This window comes from Rhinatrema bivittatum, chromosome 4 (assembly GCF_901001135.1).
Source record: "Rhinatrema bivittatum chromosome 4, aRhiBiv1.1, whole genome shotgun sequence".
NCBI lineage: Eukaryota > Metazoa > Chordata > Amphibia > Gymnophiona > Rhinatrematidae > Rhinatrema > Rhinatrema bivittatum.
Genome location: NC_042618.1, coordinates 98,287,021 through 98,303,237, shown reverse-complemented (window position 1 = coordinate 98,303,237; position 16,217 = coordinate 98,287,021). Strand labels below are relative to the sequence as shown.

General features: G+C 45.9%; 1 protein-coding gene across 1 annotated transcript in view; it reads right to left on the bottom strand.

Annotated features, from left to right (window-relative positions):
* FBXO33 (F-box protein 33) overlaps positions 1 to 16,217 on the bottom strand; it is a 77,700-nt gene that overhangs the window by 43,664 nt on the left and 17,819 nt on the right. Inside the window, exon 2 of the mRNA XM_029598486.1 lies at positions 1,512 to 1,622. Coding sequence (XP_029454346.1) covers positions 1,512 to 1,622 — 111 coding nt within the window. The remainder of the gene's footprint in view (positions 1 to 1,511; positions 1,623 to 16,217) is intronic.

Here is a 16,217-nt window from a genome sequence, read left to right as displayed (position 1 = left end):
CTCTCACATACACATCAGCTCTCTGACCAGTTTCTCTCACTCACACACTTGCTCTCAATCACACGCAGGCTGGCTGCTTCTTTCTCTCACTCACTTCCTCTTCCCCGCCCCGAGCACAAATGGGAGCTGCAGCGGCCTCCTCCTCCAGCCCCCGCAAGAAGAATCCCATCGGCCGCAGGAGGCTCAAGCTGCTCTCTCCTTTCCCGATTACCGGCTGCTGCAATAGCTCGGGGCCCGATGCTGCAGCTGCCGCTGCTACTTTTCCACGCAGCACGGCTCTTTCTCCTTCCAGCGCACCACGTTTCACTTCCTGTTCCGGGTCATGGGGGGTGGGGGAGCAGGTACGGGAAGAAGAAAAGGCCCAGCCACAAGTGCCACAGCTTTTTTTTAGCACTGCTGCCGTTCCCACTGGGCTTGAACGTGTTGATAGCCCAGCGCAACGGCAGCAGGGAAGAAAGAGCAGCGGGAGAGACCCCGAGGACGCGACAGCAGCCGGTGCTTGGTGACACACTAGGGTGTCGCGACACACCGGTTGAGAACCGCTGACCTAGAGAATAGCCACTGCCATTAGCAATGGTAGCATGGAATAGACTTAGTTTTTGGGTACTTGCCAGGTTATTGTGGCCTGGATTGGCCACTGTTGGAAGCAGGATGCTGGGCTTGATGGACCCTTGGTCTGACCCAGTATGGCATTTTCTTATGTTCTTAAAATCTAAAATAGTGCAGTTCTAGTATCAAAATTGTTCCTGGAGAAAACTGAAGTCTTAGAAGGTTGTAATACCTTCTAAAGATCAAGAAAAAGATGTTGACCATGAGTTTAAGACTTCAAATTGTTCTTTGAAAGGTATCACAGCCTATTAATACTCTACAGAAAGTTTTAGTAAGCTGTAGAACTCGTAATGAGTCGTGGCTCTACAGGAACTCTCAGAACATGGCAGGTATTATTCCCCAAGTCTGCTATTTATTTGACTTATTTATTTCATTTCCAAATTCTCATATACCTCATTCTCAGGAAATCCTAGCCAGAGAAGTGTACAACAATAAAAACACACATATCACACATCAAAATCCACGGTGCTAAAATAGAATATAAATCAAACAAAAAGGAAAAATAAAAAACAAAAGGCATCAGAGCACCACTCCAGTATTCACAGCAGTGTGTTGCTTCAGTTCTAGGGACTGCAAAAACTGGAGGAGGAGATGATTCTAAGTACTTCCTACTGTACTTGTAGGACATCATTCATTGGACAGAGTTCTAAAATGTGTGTAGAAGGCTGCATAAACAGCAAAATATACAAAACAGAATCACAGCAGTCAGATAAAGTGATCAATTCTAATCTGAACCAGCAAGAGCATTTTCTCTTATGTCATGTCAATACACATGTAACAATTAAATGTTCTCATTCTCAAACATGAAAGCCATAGTAACACACTGTCTGGAACTGAACTGTTGCTCTCTGCTTTAATTCTTGTGCACAGGCCATTTGGTAATTACATATAAAAGTACTTACTGCTTAATTGTCTTGCCACCTGGGTCCACCTTGGTGAGGTAAGCATTTGATAAACTTCCATTTTGTTGCAGAATGGATATGTCCCCAAAAAGACTCAGCTTCTGAAGGTTCCTGCAGCAAAAATCAAATGAGTTTCTTAGAGGCGCTATACTGGAACAGTATTTTTCTAACTTGGGGTTGTGACTGGGTCATGGTATATCACAGATTGGGTCACACACACAGACCTGGTATGGAAAATTCCCATGCTTTTTTTTTTAGTGGAAAATTTTCAAGATTTCTAAAAATTCATTACTAACAATGAATGAATGCCAATACAATACTAAACAAGCTTGGCAATTTCAAATTTTAAGTTTGTTTTAGTTTAATATCCTAAACCACATAAACAGGCCAAGTGCACTGTTTAGCACCCATTTGGCTGTGCGTTTTCGACGTTGATAAGCCTATTAGTAGTCGCCTGGGATACTGAAAGTAAAATGTACTGCCAAACCACACATTTTACTCTCAGAAATTAACACCTACCCAAGGGCAGGTGTTAAAATCTAAGCAACCCGGAAAAGCATACAGAAAAGCAGAAAATATTGCTTTTCTGTACACATTCCAACTTAATAGCGATATTAAGTCGGAGGAAGCAAAAATTTAAAAAAAAAAAAAAAAATCTAACGCCAGTGAGAAAAATGGACACTTAATTTTACTGGCATCCATTTTCCTAACCCGTGGCTGTCAGCAGGTTTGAAAACTTGACACCAATAAAACTGAGCATTGGTTGTCGGACCCGCTGACAGCCACCTCTACCGCTAATAAGGAGGTGCTAGGGTCGCGCTATTGTCCCTAGCTCCTCCTTATTAGCGTGCTGCCTCATTTAAATAGAGAATCACACCCCCAGGAGAGGTGCCTGGGTGCAAGTCGGGAGAACGGGCACTCAACATGGAGCGCCTGCTCTCCCGCACCATACTGGGTTAGACCAAGGGTCCATCAAGCCCAGTATCCTGTTTCCAACAGTGTCCAATCCAGGTCACAAGTACCTGGCAGGATCTCATACAGTAGATAGATTCCATGCTGATTATATCCAGGGATAAGCAGTGGCTTTCCCCCAAGTCTACTTGATTAAAAGCAGTTTATGGACTTTTACTCCAGGAACTTGTACAAACTTTTTTTTTTAAACCCAGTTAGGTTAACTGCTTTTATCATACCCTCCGACAATGAATTTCAAAGCTTAATTGTGCATTGAGTGAAAAATATACTGTTTTAAACATGCCATTTAGTAACTTCATGGAGTGTCCCCTTGTCTTTGTAGTTTTTGAAAGACAAGAGGCTATTCCAGTTTCATTTTACTCGTTCTTTTCCATTCATGGTTTTATAGACCTCTATCATATCTCCCTCCTCAGCTATCTCTTCTCCAAATTGAAGAACTACAACCTCTTTAACTGTTCCTTATAGAAGAGCTGTCCCAACCCCTTTATGATTTTGGAGATAAACAATGGCGTGGGCAGCATCAATAGCAATGCCGCAGCCTCAAGTGCACAGAGAGCTTCCAGGATAGGCTGAATGTCAGTCTGCATCAATGTCATTGCTGGTACACTGAATTAAGCCAATTGACATTCTAATATTTCCTGATCTTGCCAAGTTCTTCCTCAAAAATTACCAATGCCAAAATATGACAGGATATATATAAAAAAGGAATCACATTCAACAACATGAATATAATAGGACGGGTTAACCCTCATAAATGAGTGGCTATACATATACACCCAGAAGGTGTTTCAAATTTCTTATGCACTTGTCTTGTTTGTGCAACACTCATTACAATCATAGGGTGTCCCAATTTTTCTTTTTTTGTGTGAAAAGTCCCTTTTGTTCTAAATCACGTTCTGGGTGTACATGTATAGCCACTCATTTATGAGGGTGAACCCGTCCTATTATATTCACGTTATTGTATGTGATTCCTTTTTGATATATTGTTTGTAATTCTATCACATAATCTTACCAGTTTTTCTAATTTTGGTTGTCAAAATATGACAGGAGGCATGAAGAGAAGTCACATGTTCCTGGGTCACCTGAAGTATATAGGAAAATTGGTTCTTACCTGCTAATTTTCATTCCTGGAATACCACAGATCAGTCCAGACAAGTGGGTTTTTGCATCCCTACCAGCAGATGGAGGTAGAGAATAAAAAAACTTTTCAGGCACTGCTACTTAACCGAGAGTGCCACCTACAGTCCCTCAGTACTGACCTGTACCCAAGCCATGATGACTACTTCCCAAACTCCAAGGATTTCTCCCTCTAGAGCAAGCTGAGAAATAAGTTGGAACCCCCAACAAAACTGAACCCTCAACTAAGGGCTAGGAAAAAATTCCAATCTCAAAATAACTGAGAACTATGTACAATCTCGTTCACAATTCTACAGCACTAATTTAAGTTCTGCATCACCAATAGCATCCAGAAGCAGAAAAGCTCTTTCAAAATAATAAAGGGATGGGAGTCTGGACTGATCTTTGGTATTCCAGGAATGAAAATTAGCAGGTAAGAACCAAAAACTTTTCTGTTCATACCCCAGATCAGTCCAGAAAAGTGGGATGTACCCAAGCCCCTCTACACTGGGAGGGATCCCGAAAATCTTGCATGCAGTACACTTTCACCAAATGAGACCTCCTCTGGGCCCCTGACATCCAAACAGTAATGTTTAGTAAAAGTGTGCAAAGACAATCAAGTCACTGCTCGACAAATCTCCTGTGGAAAAACTAATTGACCAGGAGGCTGCCTGTGCCCTAGTAGAATGTGCTCATAATCCCTCAGGGATTGACCAATCTTTACGAACATAGGCCGAAACAATTGCCTCCTTTAACCACCATGCAATCGTGCTCTTAGCCACTTTGCAACTCTTCTTTGGTCCACTGAACAACAGAAAGAAATGGTCCGACTTCTGAAATCCATTTGTCACATTGAGATATCATTAGAGAACCTGATGCATATCCAAAAAGTGAAGCTCCCTTGCATGGGGAGAATCAGATGTCAGGTGTGGAAAGCCCAGTAATTCCACTGTCTGGTTAAGATGAAAAGCCAACAAGACCTTGAGCAAAAAGAAAGGCACCGCATGAAATGAAACTCCCATCGGAAATTGCAAAAAAGGATCGTTGCATGATAAGGCTTGAAGCTCTGAAATTCGTCTCGCCGAACAAATCACCACCAGGAACATTATCGTCAGGGTAAGATCCTTCAAAGAAGCACTTCTCAAAGGTTCAAAGGGAGGTCCACACAATACTCGAGGAACCAAATTAAGATTCCAAGACGGACAAAAACTATGGACTGGAGGACGAAAATGCACTATGTCCGGATGAGACGCTAAGGGTCATCCCTGCAACCTCCCTCTGAAACACAAGGTTACAACCTAGACTCAGAGAATTATAGTCTAAACCCCTTTGAAAAGCCATCTTGCAAAAAGGCCAAGACCTGAGCAATGTTCGCCTGCAAAGGATCAGAGACATGGAACCCACAGCAGGACTCAAACACTATTCAAACTCTGATATACGCCAAAGTAGTAAAGGATCTTCTAGCCTGAAGAAGAGTAGTAATCCCCGGCTCTGAATATCCCTTCAAGTGTAAATGTCACCTCTCAAAAGCAGGCCGCTAGACAAAAGCAATCCACCTGTTCCAAAAAGATGGGTCCCTGATGCAGCACTCCCCTCAGATGGCTTAACCAGACGGGACCATCTACTGCCAGCTGAACTAGATCCGCAAAACACGGACGGTGCAGCCACTCCAGCACTACCAGGATCACTCTTCCCGGATGTTGCTCGATGTGCCGCAAAGCTCGACCTATGAGCGGCCATGGGGGGGGGGGGGGGGGGGGGACACGACACACAGAAGTCTCACTGGCCACTGCTGAACAAGGGCAATGATTCCTGTGGAGTCAAATTCCCTCCGGCAGCTGAAAAACCTGTTCACCTTGGCATTCTTCTGTGTTGCCATGAAACCGGACTGGTGATCGCCCCACCTGCACTAAATGAGGTCAAAGGCCTCCACTGACAGCTCCCATTCCCCCAGGTCAAGCTGTTGCCTGCTGAGATAGTCCACCTGCACATTGTCCACACCTGCCATGTGGGAAGCTGCTAATGCTGCTAGATGAAGTTCCACTCAGGAAAGACGTTCCTGAACCTCCTAAGCCAACAATAGACTCTTCATTCCACCCTGGGCACTACAGAAGCCACCTGCTTCCTATTGTGCGCCTCACAGCCACCTTAGCTGCATATCCTCAGGGACTGCTGGAGCAGGCCTGACCTGAGAGCTTTCCTCCTGCTTTCTGCCCCAGAGGTTCTCTTCCCCCCCCCCTCCCCCCCAGGCACAATCAGAGCAGATCACGGCTGAATTAAGGAGGCCGTGCCACGAGCAGCACGATTTGCCAGGTCCCCCATGGAGAGAGGCCGGATCCTTCTTAGCAGCGCATATAGCTCCATTGCAGTGCTGCGCAGTTGATGAGGCCCACCAAGATGAGTGACAGCAAGAGCTCAACTGCCATTGTGAATCACCCTCCTCAAACTGCTCTGGACCCAGGGGCTGAGGAGAACCTGAAAATCTCACTCCCCACGGTGCTTCCAGCTCCAGCTGAAGCCTCCCACCACCAACAGGCCTTGCCTGCAAGTCAGGCCTCATTTTATTATTTTTTTTTTTTAATATATTTTTAAAGGCACAATTCTTTTTGAATAGAAAAAGAATACTTCCCTGATCCGGCAAAGGCTCTGGGGAGGAGACCACGGAAGGACAGAGGGAACCACACCACTGGCTATCAGTTCTTCTGGATGTTGCAGGCAAAGACCAGACAGGGATTACCAATCCCCCGCTTGCCTGGCTCCACCTGAGGAACGGCCCACGAAGGTACCCAACACCTCAGGGAGCTCTTCAAATAAGTCTTTTATCCTTGCTTTACTATTTTTTTTTTCATTTCTAATTTCTCTCAGACTGCAAGTTTGCACATCTACCATCTGATGGAGACAGAGAAATACTGAGGGACTGCAGGTGGCACTCTTGGTTAAGTAACAGTGCCTAAAAAGTTTTTATTCTCTGCCTCCATCTGCTGGTAGAGATGCAAAGCCCACTTGATTGAACTGATCTGTGGTATAAACAGGAACATAGGCTGTCACATTCTTCCAGATTCTCTCAAAAGTGTAGAGCCTTCTCTGTGGGGATGTCTGGGAGGACAAATGGCTGCTGTTAACTTCTCCATGCTCTCATTACTGTGCATTAATGAGGATCAATGTCAGTTCTCCTTTGCTTTTGCTTAAATGCACTGCATTGGTATCCCTCAATACCAATACTGTTGAAGGGAATATCCTTCATTTTACATAGAAACATAGAAATGACAGCAGAAGAAGACCAAACGGCCCATCCAGTCTGCCCAGCAAGCTTCACACATCTTTTCTCTCATACTTATCTGTTTCTCTTAGCTCTTGGTTCTATTTCCCTTCCACCCCCACCATTAACGTAGAGAGCAGTGATGGAGCTGCATCCAAGTGAAATATCTAGCTTGATTAGTTAGGGATAGTAGGGGTAGTAACCACCGCAATAAGCAAGCTACAGCCATGCTTGTTTTACCCAGACTATGTTATACAGCCCTTATTGGTTGTTTTTCTTCTCCCCTGCCGTTGAAGCAGGGAGCTATGCTGGATATGCGTGAAGTATCAGGTTTTTTTTTCTCCCCTGCCATTGAAGCAGAGAGCTATGCTGGATATGCGTGAAGAATCAGTTTTTCTTCTCTCCTGCCGTTGAAGCAGAGAGCTATGCTGGAAATGCGTGATGTATCAGTCTTCTCCCATGCCGTTGAAGCAGAGAGCCATGCTGGATATGCATCGAAAGTGAAGTATCAGGCACATTTGGTTTGGGGTAGTAACCGCCGTAACAAGCCAGCTACTCCCCTCTTTGTGAGTGCAAATCCTTTTTTCCACGTTTCCTCTTGCTGTTGAAGCTTAGAGCGATGTTGGAGTCACAGTAAGCATGTATATGTTTATTGAATAAGGGTATTGTCTCCAGGCAGTAGCCATCATTCTGGCGAGTCACCCACTCTTCATTGGCGGCCTCTTGACTTTATGGATCCACAGTGTTTATCCCATGCCCCTTTGAAGTCCTTCACAGTTGTGGTCTTCACCACATCCTCCGGAAGGGCATTCCAGGCATCCACCACCCTCTCCGTGAAGAAATACTTCCTGACATTGGTTCTGAATCTTCCTCCCTGGAGCTTCAAATCGTGACCCCTGGTTCTGCTGATTTTTTTCCCACGGAAAAGGTTTGTTGTTGTCTTTGGATCATTAAAACATTTCAAGTATCTGAAAGTCTGTATCATATCACCTCTGCTCCTCCTTTCCTCCAGGGTGTACATATTTAGATTCTTCAATCTCTCCTCGTACGTCATCCGATGAAGATCCTCCACCTTCCTGGTCGCCCTTCTCTGTACCGCTTCCATCTTGTCTTTGTCTTTTTGTAGATACGGTCTCCAGAACTGAACACAGTACTCCAGATGAGGCCTCACCAAGGACCTGTACAAGGGGATAATCACTTCCCTTTTCTTACTCGATATTCCTCTCTCTCTATGCAGCCCAGCATTCTTCTGGCTTTTGCTATCGCCTTGTCGCATTGTTTCGCAGACTTCATATCATTAGACACTATCACCCCAAGGTCCCTCTCCTGCTCCGTGCACATCAGCCTTTCCCCCCCCATCAAATACCATTCGGATTTCCACTCCCCATATGCATGACTTTGCACTTCTTGGCATTGAATCTCAGCTGCCATATCTTCGACCACTCTTCCAGTTTCCTTAAATCCCGTCTCATTCTCTCCACTCCTTCCGGCGTGTCCACTCTGTTGCAGATCTTAGTGTTGTCCGCAAAAAGACAAACCTTACCTTCTATCCAGTCCACAATGTCGCTCACAAAGATATTGAACAGGACCGGTCCCAACACCGATCCTTGCGGTACACCACTTAAAACCGCTCTCTCTTCAGAGAAAGTACCATTTACCATCACATATTGTCTTCTGTCCGTCAACCAATTTGTAATCCAGGTCACCACCTCGGCACTCACTCCTAAGCCTCTGGGAGTTATGTCCTCACACGTGCATCTTCTCAAGACATTGCAATTGTACCCAAGGAACACACATTTGTCATGTGACCGACAATGCAATTGTGCTTGGGGAACTTAGAAAGACTGTGGTCTTCTGTTTGGAGGACACTGGATAAAAAACAGCCAATGCAAAATCAAACAATTCAATGCTGAACAAAACACACAATGCCAATTCATGCATAAGTACCAGTGCCGATGCAACGCAGAAAAATAAAGAAAAGTTGGAAAGGTAGACAAACCAAACTAGAAAGATGAGGAGACGAAAATATCTCGATAAGAGGGTCCCCCACATGGATAAAAAGCAGAAGGGAGGTTTTTCTGGAAATTAAAAATTACCTCAGAGAATCCTGAACAAACTAGCCTCCTGTGAATAAAGGAACTGAGAGGGTCCCTGCATGATGCCTGCAACAGTACAATTCTACACGTGGCTCAGCAGAGCTTCTGAAAGCTCTAGAAGCTAAGAAGTTGAAGCATCCAACTTGGACTGTCTCTAATTAAAAAATGTACAGCAAACCTCTCTGCATGTATGCCTCAGTATCCAACTGCTGATTCATGGCCCTGTGCAGCTTTCAGGAAATTTGAGCCATGCGGTACCCTTACTGCAATACTGTTCTCACGATGACTGCCAAGAGATGCAGGAGTACAGGCACTGCATGGCTTACAGTAACTAAAAGTTGTGTGGAGTCCACGTTGTCAGGAGCATTGGACAGTAAACAATCAAGCAAGGAATTGTGTGAGAGTGAGTAATGGGAGATGGGGGACAGCACTGGATGTGGGTGTGGGAAAATCAGTAACAAGAGAGAGATCAAAGGCTTCATAAAGTACATTAACATTTAGACAAGGTGTCTGCTTTCATTCCCCATTTTGTTTACTTTTTCTGTGATCCTCTGCCCTCAGACACCACATGTAATTGGGTCTATGTGGCTAAAGGACAATGTAATTAGCTGTGTTAAAAGTGTGCAAAAATTCAGCACCCAATTTAAGCACAAAGTAATTTTTTTTAAACACCTAATGCAGTAAACAAATGATATGCTAACACAATGGAAGTTAAAAAAAACATGTGCACACACCAGAAAATATGTGCAAAGGCTTGGCACACAGAAAGACAACTTCGGCCAGATTTTAAAAGGGCCACACACGTAAAACAAATGGGGATTATGCGTGTGGCTGGGTCTTGTGCGCACCGTGCGCATTTTAGAACGGGCCCGGCCACACACATAACCTCTGTTACGTGCCGAAGTGCCAAGGCCTGCAAAAGAGGCGGGCCAGGACAATGCTATTATTTCTGTTCTCAGGGAGCAGTAAGTATTAAAAAAAAAAAAAAAAAAAAGGTTAGGGCTAGGTTGGGGTCGGGGAGGAGACGAGAGGGAAAGAGGTAGGAAGGGTAGGGTCAAGGATAGGAAAGTTCCCTCCCAGTCCGCTACTTAATTGGAACGGACTGGGAGGGAACTGGGGAAGGCCTGATTGCGTAGATGCATGCATTTTCCTAAAATTCCCCCCCCCCCCGGGGCACACACATTGCGGGCCGCCCGCACATGCAAGTGCAGATTTTAAAATCCAGCATGCATGTGCACGAGGCCATCGGATTTTATAACATGCGCGTGCCGGGAACCGTGCGCACATGGACGCACACCTGCGGGTCTTAAAATCGACCCCTAAATGTGCATACATGTTATGTGCACAAGTCATGTTTTCTACAAATAAATTATATTTTATATGCAGAAAACATGCTTCTTGTACACAAAGCATATTTTCTACAAATAAAATACTGACTACAGGAACTCTTGCTTCTGCTTATAGACTAGAACTAGTGCTGTCCACCTCAGCCAAGGAGTAAAATTTCCAGCATTAAGGCAATAGAAGTTAAGCCAGCGCATCTCTCTGAAATGGAGGGTAATAGCTAACATTTTCATTTGCATGGGATTTTCATGTAATAGCTCTAAGCAGCGTGTACATTTCTAAACACGCTTTTTGTGCGCAAAACTCTTTGCTGCATTGGAAGAAAAGTTTATGTACAAAAATGAGTGCATAATTGCAAATAACACTGTGTGCTCTGCTGAGCGCTCCTTATTTCATCCTGCCTTAATACATGTTGCAAAGACAACACCTCCCCCCAATGTCTCTGCATGTTGGCCTAAGGAATAACAGATATTTGGACTGCAATCTCTTACAACAGCTCCAGAGAGGCACATTCTCAGAATGTAAAATGAACAATCCAGTCAGAACAGCTAGTGCTTCAAACAATAAAACCTAAATATCTGGTACATTATTCCAAAAACTGGCAACCTTTAGACAGAACCACTCCCCCACACATCGATATCCTGAAGAAATTTCAAAATCAGTCACCGCTATGTGATCTTGTAATCTATCAACGATCTTTCACATAACCTTGACTAAAGTCTTCCCAGATCCCAAAGGCTTCTGGAACACCACAGTCATTGCAAAGTTTCTGCTGATTTTGTATGCTTTTGTAACCTTATTCTTGCACAAAATGTAATCACCCACGTCATTCTGTTGGTTTTCCTCCTTATTTCAACCTTCAAGTTATGTTCTGCTTCTATTATGATGCCAGAAGGCTTCCATTAATTTTTAATACAACTAGTTTTAGGCATGTTAATCTGTTTGGTGCTTAAAAGTTTTGAAAGTTACTGAATTACTTTGGAAAGGGCTTTTTTCCATTGCTATGAATATCCAATGTGCATTAGCAGTCAAATAATGTTGTCAGAAAGCCCTTTACATTCTGGGAAGTAGGGAGCTGTGTGAGCTCACAGACTGCTCTGCCTCTGTGGGCAACAGTGTCAGTAGCAGTGAATAGACTGGCTTGTAATCTACTTATGTTATGTTAATTTATGTGTCCAGACCACCCTCCTTGTACTAAAGTACAATCCAAAGTGATTTACCAAGAAAAAAAAAAAAAAAAAAGTACGATACAAAGCATATTGAAACAATAGGGGTAATGGGCAGGCAGGCTACATGTGCCTGGCTATCAATCTGCCATTATATTCTATTGTTATTTTGATTCATAATGGAAAGAGGAAAATAGGTATTTTTAAAATATTTTAAACACTAATAGAATGAAGAAAGCTTTGAACAAAAAGGGGATCATGACAACTTATTTTTATTGCCAGCTGCAATCTCAGTGTTAGTTCCAAGTACTACTTTTCATTAGGAGGAGAATCTTTGGATGAACTTTCACCTTGCTGAACAATAAATGGGCTTGGATTCTGAGCACAGAGCTCCTCATTAGCACACTGGAGACTGACATAATTATTATTAATTATTTTTAAGGCACAAAACAGGGCAAAACTTTTCAATCATAAGGCCCATTGTTCAGCATTCTGGCCTTTGGGGGATATATGACATTCTGCATGTTTTCATTTCACCTCTTAAGTAGTGGTGTTCACTCACAAAAATTACCGGCAATTATCTTTCTTTGCAGATAACCTAACGTACAACAAAAGAAAATTGGTTCTTACCTACTAATTTTCGTTCCTATAGTACCAAGGATCAGTCCAGAGAAGTGGGTTGTGTATCCCTACCAGCAGGTGGAGTCAGAGAACAATTACAACTTTGGGCACTGCTACATAACGAGAGTGCCACCTGCAGTCCCTCAGTATTGACCTGTACCCAAGTCAAACAACCAATACTAACAGGCGAAGGGGCGACCAAAAACCACTGTCCCCCCACTTCGCCCCAAGGAAACAACATGAGTAAATAAACTGTTAGAAAAAAAACTGCTCCAACAATCGTAATCTGGAAAAAAGGAGCTCTATGAAAAACTAGGCAAATTATAGCCAACACAGTCTTTCGGTAACTGAAGTAAGGCGTGGGCCTCTGGACTGATCCTTGGTACTATAGGAACGAAAATTAGCAGGTAAGAACCAATTTTCTTTTCCTTATACATACAAGGATCAGTCCAGAGAAGTGGGATGTACCCAAGCCACCCTACACTGGGCAGGAACCCGAAAGACCCGTGCGTAGAACACTTGCACCGAAAGACGCCTCAGAGGCCTTAACGTCCAAGCGATAATGCTTAGTAAATGTGTGCAAAGAGGACCACACCACCGCCCGGCAGATCTCCTGAGTGATAGCAACTGACACTCCGCCCAGGAAGTAGCCTGAGCCCTGGTGGAATGAGCTTGGAGACCCAAAGGCACTTGGCGGCCGCGGACCAAGTATGCTGAAGTAATAGTCTCTTTAATCCATCGAGAAATAGTCGCTTTAGACGCCTTGTCCCCTTTCTTTGCACTCCTGAAAAGAATGAACAAATGATCGGAGCGTCTGAAGTCATTGGTAACCTTTAGATAACGCAATATGACCCGACACGCATCCAAAAGAAGATCCTTGTCCTGAGGCAACCCCCTGGAACCCTGCGGGAACCCTGGAAGCTCCACTGTCTGATTAACATGAAAGGCCGAAACCACCTTAGGAACAAAGGAAGGAACCGGGCGTAACGTCACCCCTATCGTTGTGAATCAGCAAAAAAGGGTCATGGCATGACAGCGCCTGCAATTCAGAAATCCGACGCACCGAGCAAATGGCCACCAAGAACACAGTCTTCAAGGTTAGATCTTTCATGGAAGCGGTGCGTAGAGGTTCGAAAGGAGCACCATAGAGTACACGCAATACAAGATTTAAACTCCAATCTGGACACACCGCACGGACGGGAGGTCGTAAATGTTTGACCCCCTTGAGAAATCTAACAATGTCAGGGTGTGCTGCAAGCGAACCACCGGCAAACTTTCCCCGCAAGGCTCCCAAGGCCCCTACCTGGACCCGAAGAGAATTGAACACCAAACCCTTCTTGAGCCTCTGTTGCAGAAAATCCAGTACCAGAGAGACATCGACCATTAAAGGATCGCAAGAGCGCTGATGACAACAGGTCTCAAAGAGCCTCCATACCCTCACATAGGCCAGGGAAGTGGACGGATGTCTTCCCTGCAATAGAGTGGAAATAACTTGTTCAGAATAACCACTCAATCGTAAACGTCGCCTCTCAAAAGCCAAGCCACGATAGAGAAACAATCCTCCCAATCCGAAAAGATGGGACCTTGACGAAGTAGATGCGGTAGATGAGCCAGCTGCAAAGGACCCTCTAGGGTCAAGCGAATCAGATCCGCGAACCATGGGCGGTGTGGCCACTCTGGAGCCACCAGCACCACCCTTCCAGGGTGGAGTTCTATGTGACGGAGAAGCCGACTGATGAGAGGACAGGAGGGAAAGGCATACAACAGAATCCCCGTTGGCCAGGGGCACACCAGAGTGTCAAGACCAACTGAGCCTTGTTCTTTTCGACGGCTGAAGAAGCATTCTGTCTTCGCATTCTCCCGTGTTGCCATCAGATCCAACTGTGGGACCTCCCCATCTGGCACAAATGCAGTTCCATGCTTCGGGAGACAGTTCCCACTTTCCCAGGTTGAGTTGTCGTCTGCTGAGAAAATCCACCTTCACGTTGTCCACTCCTGTGACGCGGCAATTCCCCCGAGATGATGCTCCGCCCAAGCGAACAGAAGACATGCTTCGAGCGCCACTGCGGGACTTCTCGTCCCACCCTGTCAGTTGATGTAGGCCACCGTCGTCACATCGTCGGAGAACACTCGAACCATGCGTCCCTGAATCCAGGGTAGAAACGCTTGTAGGGCAAGACGTACCGCTCTTGTCTCGAGACGATTGATGGACCACGAGCCCTCTGTTGGAGACCAAAGCCCTTGGGTGGATCTGGTGTCGTACACAGCTCCCCAACCTGACAGACTCGCATCGGTGGAGACTATCAGCCAATTCGGTGGGTTCAAATCCACCCCCTTCGCCAGATTGTCACGCGAAAGCCACCATGACAGACTGGCTTTGGACTCTGGAAGCAGAGACAAGGGTAGGTGGAACTGCTCCAACACCGAACTCCACTGTGACAACAGCGCACACTGTAGCGGACGTAAGTTGTCGAACGCCCACGGAACCAAGTCTAAGGTGGACGCCATGGATCCCAGCACTTGCAGATGATGCCACACAGTGGGTGTTTGTCTGAGAAGAAGCGCCTGCATCTGGCTCTGCAACCTGGCTACCCGGTCCGACGCCAGAAAGACTCTGCCTCGCAAGGTATCGAAACGGGCTCCCAAATAGGTCAGCACTTGGGTGGGTTTCAGGTGACTCTTCTGAAGATTGATGACCCATCCGAGCAATCTCAAGGTGAACATCACCATGCGAACCGATCTTTCGCAGTCCTCCCTGGTCTTGGCGCGAATCAGCCAGTCGTCCAGGTATGGATGGACCAGGATCCCCTGCTTGCGAAGGAAGGCTGCTACCACCACCATGACGTTGGTGAAAGTTCGAGGAGCAGTCACCAGACCAAATGGAAGGGCCTGAAACTGAAAGTGTTGTCCCAAGACTTTGAAGCGTAGAAACCTCTGGTGACATAGCCGTATCGGAATATGCAGATAAGCCTCCATAAGATCCAGGGACGCAAGGAACTCCCCCGTTCAAACAGCAGCCAGTACTGTTCGCAGGGTTTCCATGCGAAAACGAGAGATTCGTAGACAACGGTTCACCATCTGTAGGTCTAGGATGGGACGAAACATGCCCTCCTTTTTGGGAACCACAAAGTAAACCGAGTAATGTCCCTGACCCTCTTCTGCCTCCGGAACCGGGACAATGGCCTGTAGCTGGATCAGACGCTGCAGGGTCTCCCGTACCGCTTCCTGCTTGTGGCGCGAGGCCACGAGGGACTCCACGAACACCTCCTGCATGGGACGTGAAAACTCTAGAGCGTAGCCTTCTCTGATCACCTCCAGGACCCAACGGTCTGAGGTGATCCTTGCCCATTCTGTGTAAAAGCTGGACAATCTGCCCCCAACAGCTTCGACGACGGAATGGGGACTCGTGGCTTCATTGGGAGGGTTTACTACCTCCTGTCCTGAGGTGTCCAGAATCCCGGTCGGGATGACGACACCCTCAAAAGGACTGTTGCCGTCCTGAGGTCTGTTTAGACGTGGAAGGCGAGGAATACCTGCCGGAACAAACTCTGCATGAATCCCAAAAATGCGGCCGCGAAGGAAACACCTTTCTGGTGGGCCTTTTACCTTCTAGCAACTTATGCCCCTTAGATTCTCCGAGTAGCTTTACCAACTGCTCCAGTTCCTCACCGAACAGGAGCTTACCCTTAAACAGGAGGTTACACAGCTGAGATTTTGAAGACAAATCCACTGACCAATTGGGCAGCCACAGCAGTCGGCGCGCAGCCACTACAGAAACCATGCTGCGTGCTGAAGTTCTCACTAGGTCATAAAGCGCATCTGCTATATATGCGATGCCTGCCTCCAAATGAGCGCCCTCCAAGGTGGCACCACTGCCAGCTCCTGTAGTGGTGTTAGAGGCCTGAACCCAGCACAAACATGCCCTCTGCATGAGGCTGGCACAGATCGTGGCCCGAAGACTCAATGCAGCCACTTCAAAGACTCTCCAATTGGATTTCCAGCTTACGGTCCTGCATATCTTTTAAAGCGGCAGCACTCGCTACCGGAATAGTGGTCTTCTTTGTCACAGCCGAAACCTCCGCATCCACCTTCGGAATTTTCAGAAGATCCAAGACATCTGTTGAAAGAGGAT